General features: G+C 32.7%; 1 protein-coding gene across 2 annotated transcripts; it reads right to left on the bottom strand.

Annotated features, from left to right (window-relative positions):
• On the bottom strand, positions 1,672-3,590 carry LOC104702281 (bZIP transcription factor 44-like). 2 transcript variants are annotated; one of them, XM_019227839.1, is made up of 2 exons: positions 2,791-3,590; positions 1,812-2,287 (listed from the first exon to the last, which is right to left on the bottom strand). In XM_019227839.1, exons 1-2 carry the CDS (start codon positions 2,958-2,960, stop codon positions 1,912-1,914), a joined length of 546 nt encoding a protein of 181 aa, XP_019083384.1. In that variant the 5' UTR covers positions 2,961-3,590; the 3' UTR covers positions 1,812-1,911. The 2 variants fall into 2 exon arrangements, with proteins under 2 accessions (XP_010416418.1, XP_019083384.1); XM_010418116.1 differs by lacking the exon at positions 2,791-3,590 and having other exon boundaries at positions 1,672-2,762.

Below are 8,040 nucleotides of genomic sequence, written 5' to 3'. Positions count from 1 at the left end.
TTTTTTTTTTTTTTTTTTTGGGTCTATGAACTCAACAATGCTACGTGATGTTTGGCTTGGATCTCTACAAAACACTACAATCAATGTGTTTCGATTAATTCCTGAGCTCTCATTTGTCGATCAGTTCTATACAACTTTTTCTAATCAAAGAGTTAAAACTCTTTCTAATACTAATTGAGTTCATTTTTTGGCCTTAATTGCAATTGCTAATCCTACGAGTGAGCAATTGAATCTTGTAACATGTACCGATGTACGCAAGTGCTTTTGACAGGATCGGACCTGTTTGTGACCAACATATGGTTGAAAAAAGATTAGGTAATCAATTTATTTTTTATACTTGACATTTTGTCTTTCGTTGTATAATTGTGTTAACAAAACTACCATCGATAGTGGTAATGTAACGCGAATATAATCGTTAATAAATGAAATAAAAATTTACGCTAAAAGATAATGAAGAAGCGAATGGTGCAACAATCTAAAGAATCGATTCCTAAATCAAGCTTTCGTACGTGTATTATTATTCGGATCAATAATAAAAGAAAATCGTGATAACAAATGGTTTGTGGAGGAGACAAAGAAATATACGCCACATAATATTACCCTGAAGTATATAGCTTTTATTCGTACGCTAAGTAACAGACAGGAACATCTACTTGCCCCATTTGTTTATTCCTTTCACTGAGTAGTTATATTTTATTTGCAATAAGCAAAATAAGGACAACATCACTAATCAACACCCGTATATGGATTGGATTCATTGAACATACATGAGTTTTCAAGTATTGGAAACTTTTTTTTTTTTTGTATTTCTGGTTTAATCATTTCGTCAGTGACCACTTGCGGCTATTTGGTTGGTAGATTTGTAAAAAGTTTATATTAAATATTGTTTTGGTGCCTGACGATCATTGAGGGTGATTTGTTTGTCAAATTATCTAATCGAATGTCATCATTGTGACTAAACTCCGTAAATATTGCCACTGTAAACTTCGTTGAAACTCATTCATGGTCGCTAGCCTCCATCTAGGGGTTGATTTAAATTTCGTTTTTAAGGTTAGGAGATCATTGTTCGAGTTTTTTTACTAAAATGTTAATATAATTAGAAGTTGCAGATGTCTTGAATGACAAAAGTTCTCGGTGTGCTTAACAACGATCTAAAGATTAGTCAAGACTTTGGTTTGAGATTCCTCGATTGATAAGAAGAACGTATGTTATGAAAGTTACAGTTTGCATATGAAATTATAAATAAGATACAATCGTACATTCATATACATCAACTGATCGGAATCTAAGATGAAAGAATTGACATGTAGATATTTAAAGGAATAAAGAAACGAAATTATTGATATAGTGAAATCATGTGCCTCTCGTACGTAAGATTCTTGAAAAAGAGAAAACTCGAGTGACCCATGATAATAACTCATTTTAGATGTAAGTACCAAAATGCATCATGATTTATCACATCGGACAATATAGTCTCGAACACAATAATCACAACAAACCAATTCTATATAGTATGTTATGGACCACCCATCTACAACAAAACCGTCCACGATCTTTCACATTTTTTTTATTTTTTATTTTTCATTTTTTTCGCTAATAGCCAAAAATCTCATATTTCTAATAAGAGCAACAAATACTCCCAAATAAGGTATATAGGAAAACCCCAAGGAAAAGACAAAACTATATTATTAAAAAAAAAAAAAAAATTATACCAAACTCACATCACCATCTTCATGACATCACATATCTTACACTGTCTATAATTACAATCAGTTAAAACTCTAATTGAGCGTTACTTAATCATCTTATAATATAAAAACAGAGCATCAACATAAGAAAGTTACATCTTTACCCCAGATAAGATTCGTCTATCTCACGATGATAATGATATGAAATTTTGATTACTACTACTCAGCAACAGTTGAAAACATCACCAGCAGTAGAAGCAGAAGCCATGATTGATTGATTATAAAACCCTAGATTCATATGATTCATCACTCCATCGTAAAATCCACCTCCACCGACGTCGTTTAACCCCTGACCGGTCTCCATACCGAACCCTGAAGACGATGAAGATGCTTCGACGAAATCGACGATCTCGTTAAGGGACTGGAGACGGTGGTTGAGCTCAAGAAGCTGAGCTCTGAGAATGTCGTTCTCCGCTTCGATGGTGACGTAGTGTTGCGTGGTGACGGCGATCCCGGCGACGAGCTGAGCGTTTTCTTTACGTAGATGAGTCACCTGAACAGTGAGATCGTCCAAATACTTTTGTTTCCTCATCCTCGACCTCCTAGCTGACTCTCTGTTCGACTGCTTCCTCTTCCGCTTCCTCTCGTCGATCAGATCTCGTTGCCCGCGGAGATCAGACTCTGAACCGGAGTTTTGTAAACCGGTTATTGAAATCGTCGACGAGCTATTTCCACTAGTCGACGACGCCATTTCAGTTTTATTATTCATATCACACGACACAAGAAAAACAAACACACAAAAAACAAGACGCAGGACCCGAACGTTATTATGTAGATATATAGTAGTATATAATATATAGTTTTATGTTATTATTATGGTTATAGAAGATATATAGATACAGATATATAGATAAAAGGGGCTAAAGGAGAGATGATTTATGAGAAAACATAGAACCAGTAGAGGAAGACAACGGAGAAAGATTGAACAAGATGGGTCCTGCGTCTAAGAGACGAGTCTATAGTTAAACCAGATCTAAGGATTTCACTAATCACCGGAGACATGAATGTTTGAACATCAAGATCCACNTTCCTCATCCTCGACCTCCTAGCTGACTCTCTGTTCGACTGCTTCCTCTTCCGCTTCCTCTCGTCGATCAGATCTCGTTGCCCGCGGAGATCAGACTCTGAACCGGAGTTTTGTAAACCGGTTATTGAAATCGTCGACGAGCTATTTCCACTAGTCGACGACGCCATTTCAGTTTTATTATTCATATCACACGACACAAGAAAAGCAAACACACGCACAAAAAAAAAAAAAGAAAAAGACGCAGGACCCGAACGTTATTATGTAAAATAGATATGAGAGAAGTATATAATATATAGTTTTATGTTATTACTATGGTTATAGAAGATATATAGATATATAAAAGGGGCTAAAGGAGAGATGATTTATGAGAAAACATAGAACCAGTAGAGGAAGACAACGGAGAAAGATTGAACAAGATGGGTCCTGCGTCTAAGAGACGAGTCTATAGTTAAACCAGATCTAAGGATTTCACTAATCACCGGAGACATGAATGTTTGAACATCAAGATCCACCAGAGTTTTGCCACATCAAAAAATATTATTATCAAAACAAAACACACAGAAACTGATGATCAAAAATTAAAAAAAAGAGAGGAAGTTAAAAAGGCAGAAGAAGAAATTGAGGAAGAGAACCAAAACAAAAAACGCTAAAGAAGAGAGAGAGAGAGTGTGTGAGTGATTGATTCGAGAGCGAAGGGGGGAAGAGGTAAATTAAGGATTTGGGAGGGGATTATATAGAATCTGATAAAGGGTTTAGAGCACTTTAACCAAAATAAAATTTTAAAAAATTAGAAAAAAAAATGAACAAAAAGGAAAAGAAAATGGGAAGATGAAGAAGCATGTGAAGTGGGATTTTCCGAAACAGTCAAGTTACAGCTGTTTTGCAATATTTTTTATTTTTTTATATTCATGTTTATGGGTTTGATTTTTATATTTATGATTCTGTATTCTATAACAGCCAATGACTATTTTTAGACATCTTGTATAGAAAAAAGGAAAGAATCTTGGGGATTCTATATGTGAAAACATTTGTATTTTTTTTTTAATTTTATTCTCTGATATAAAGTAATCTGTTTAGTTTTTTTTCTTAGTCAAATGACGAGTTTTTAAAATTAAATATGTGTGTATTAACCTTGCTTTTTACCAGAGAATTCTAAAGATTAAAAAAAAAAAGTAATAATTGAAATTTTTGATTATTGATTTTCGCATTCTTTTAAATTTAATACATCAGAATCACCGCCCAAAAGTACCAGAATTAACCGTTCAGCAACAGACACCTGGAGTATAAGACAAATGATGAATAAGGGGTAGAGGTGCTATTTCTTCATTCATCTATGGGTACTTTCGGTATTTAATATTCTACCATAATATTCCCAATGTCAATAATTCAGTCAAATTTTAGACCGTCAATTAATCTTTTCAGGAAAATATATTAATTTTAATTTAAATTAAGTACTTGATATAATATAGTTTTGAGTATAGAATGAATAGAATGTAGAATATATACAAAAAGAACAATAGAATGATACATTTTCATACGATTAAAGGTTTCTGTGTTTTACATTTTCATACGATTAAAGGTTTATGAGATTTAACCCATTAGTTTGACAAAAAAAATAAAAAAGATTTAACCCATTAAAGAGATGAGTTTAACCAAGTATTATGTTAATATAATAATTATTATTATGTTAATATAATAATTATAATTCTATCATATAGAATGAGTTTAACCAAGTATTATGTTAATATCATAATTTCCATATTAAATTCGAATTTATTTTTGGTATGAAACATCAACATTTTATCAAAATATTATATAATTTTTTTTTTAAACACATTCAAACTATAGAAATATCTTTTATAAAAAACCGATTAAAAATATCTAAACGATACAAATGATACTTTACAAAAATCACACTTTATTTATTTTATAAGCTGTAGTATTTTATGTGTATTCTTTTAATTTAACTATTCTTATTGATTATATTGTCACCAGTGGAATTGGAGGTTATGAATTATATTAAGTAAATAATTTTTATGAAATATTGCTATGAAGACTTGTGAGAATGTAACTATTGCTTAACAGTTTTTGTATTCATAAATATATTTGCATTTATAAAGGATATAAAAATTGATATATTTATCTGAATTGTTGAGGAAAAAAATATTAAATAACCTATAGCTTTTTGATATATTTATCTGAATTGGTGTGAAAAATGTAGTCATATAGAAAATAAATGCTTTTCTTGGTTAATAAATTGTTAGGTGTAATGTATATTTCTACACTAATATATATATATATATATATTATATATATATATATATAAATATATACACTAATATGATTCATAACTCTTTTCAGAATTGTATCTGAATTTTGGCATTCGCCTCCCCGGAAAGTAACATACTTGCATTCCAAATTTTAGAGAAATTCAGAATATCTCTAATAATGTGCAGATTGGTAGACAAGATTAATAACTTGATTGGACAAGATGCCAATTCTAGATCTCTAATTGGAGTTATGGACATTTACGAATTTGAAAGCTTCAAAACTAACAAGTAAATAAATCTCTACGTTGTCAAAGGCTCACAGATATGCATTCCATCATCCTCTGCTAATAATCTAATACCCTTCTGTTGCAGTTTTGTATCAATTTCACTAATGAGAAGTTGCAGCAGCATGTTAAACAGTAGGTTCTTGACTGCAATAAAAAAAGGTTTATTAATTCCAGCTCTGATTCTCAAATAGGCTTTGAGTTTTCTTTTTGCTGTTTCAGCACGATTTCAAGATGGAACAGGAAGAGTACACAAAAGAAGCAACAGATTGGAGTTACATTGAATTTGTGGATAATCAAGATGTTCTCGATCTTAAAGAAAATGTCATTTCTTAACCAAGAAAGGACAATGTTATCAAGTTAATTAATTGAAAGGGTAATTATGTTTAGATGGACCGTCAATCGTACGGACATCTCACGTGCGATGCAAGAGTGCGTGCTCTGTGCGCATGTGGACCCATGTTATAACCTCAAAGATGAGCTGTATGATCGACACGTGTCCTATGTATAATTTTTTAATGTTTACTAAGTTAGTAAATGAAATTCAAATATAAACAATGTTGGTTCAAACAAGCAAATAAGTGAGGTCTGACGATAATTAGGTATCCTTTTAATTTTTAATCAATTTGTCTCTGCATCCATTGGAACATGTAACAAAGTACTTCTAAATGTTTTCTTGACATATTGTTTTGTCTTTTATTCATACCCTTTTAACATTGTAACTGATATATCGATCGTCATATTATTTCGTTGTTGATTTAGAATTAATCGTAATTTATTTTACATAATTTTCCTTATATATAATATTGAAGATAGTTAGATAGATCATAAATACCTAATTAACAAGGTTTCGTAGAATAAAACAATTAAACTATCTCAAGTTTATCTTAACCCCAAAATCAGTTGAAGAAGAGAATCAAATTGCGACATATATTGGGGTATGCAAAAGATCCCACTATAAATGTCTATAAACCAAATGGTTACCACTTACCAAAAGAACAATAATTTCCATTCAACGTAAAAGGTGGTTTGTTATTGCTTTTTTACCAAGGAATATCACATCTCATTCACAAAACTAAATGTTAAAAAAAAATTCAAAGTGTAAAGAATAATAACGTTATACAATTAGATTAACCGTATTTGTGTAGAATGTTATTATTAGCTCTGAAAAATCTATCAATAAAACAAGTTAATCATATCTAATTAGATATAGATCTTACTAGAATTTCAGGATTGTTTGCTTCACTAAGATATCAAAAGGGAATCAGATTGTCAGAACGGAGTACAAATTATATATTTTGACCTAGTAATTCAATTAAAACGGAGTACAAATTCTATATATGCACGTTATAAACATCATATTGTTTATAATTAACGCCCATTTTTTTTGTTTTGTAGTTTCGCTTTGAATCTCATATATAAATACCAAAAGTTAACAAAGCTGATCAAAGTTGAGATCAGATTTAGTACTGCAAAGTTTGGTAAGTGGTGTGTGGTCAGTGGTGTGAAGTCTCTTTTTTACCCAACGCAAAAGGGATACAAGTTGCTTAGTGAAACATATACACGGATTTGGGGAAAAAAGTATTATAAAAGCAAAGGCAAAGATACTGTGTTTTGGCAAAAACAGGTTTCTATATCAAAAGCGGAATCAAAATGTAATAATTATTATTAGGTCTGTTACAAAATAAAACAAGTTCGAGAGAGATATATATACTGTAGATAGAAGGTAAGAAAAAAGCAAAAATAGGTGTCTTGATTATCATTCTCTAAAGGTCTGCTCTTAATCACCCTTTGTATACCCTTAGCCAATATAGGTAGTGTTCCCTGAAAGCTTTTGTCCGAAGACTGCAAATAGCTCTAACATACCTTGGTTGTTCTGGTTATACAAACGATTTTTGAGAACCCTGCCATTAGTTTCACCTAGCTTTATGGAATATGAATTTATAAGCTTCACATTGAGAGGTTGTTTGTGCCAAACTCTTATGTCTATGAGAACCTTGCCTAGTGAAACATCTAGGATTCATACTCATGTTGTGAAAGGCTTGAAGAAGTTCGGCATTATGATCATGTCGCTTAAGAGCGGTGATTACCGAAGCTTCTTCAGCCCTTGTTTCACATACCCGGTTCCTGATCCCACTTATGTGCTTTTTAACCTCTTATGGGATATGTTTTATACCCTCAAGAGCTTGGAACCTAAGCTTCACCCACCCTCTTTCAAACAAACCCTATCCGTGTTGTCCAAAACTAAATCGACCAAGCCTACTCTGCATTTTCTTTGGTCTTACTGGCTACATGCTTTGTGTGGATTTCTTAATCTCCTTGGCCAAGGGCCCCAAGTGAGAGAGAACCCACCTGTATTGTTACAGTTTGACCTTTATCATTGGCATATGGTTTTAGTTTTCCTTGGAAGATCTGTTTGTATTGGCATAAAGTCTTATGGTCTATCGCCCTGCTCTCCAATTTACTCACTCAACGACTTCAAGCCACTCTACTTCAGTACCTCCTCCAGCTCTCGGACCCTATGGATTGAAGACTACCCTAGGTCCAATGGAAGATACCTTCTGACCTGGGCTCTACACCATCCTACCTTGGACCCTACAACCATGGTCCCTGGAATCTCTGCCATCGCACTTCTAGTGTACTTCGTCTTGGCGAGCGTCTTGGCTTTGGATCCTTCTACAATGTCTACGCGTCTTTTGACCTTGACAATT

Source organism: Camelina sativa, chromosome 7 (assembly GCF_000633955.1).
Source record: "Camelina sativa cultivar DH55 chromosome 7, Cs, whole genome shotgun sequence".
Classification (NCBI taxonomy): Eukaryota; Viridiplantae; Streptophyta; class Magnoliopsida; order Brassicales; family Brassicaceae; genus Camelina; species Camelina sativa.
This window is presented reverse-complemented; position numbering and strand designations above follow the sequence as displayed.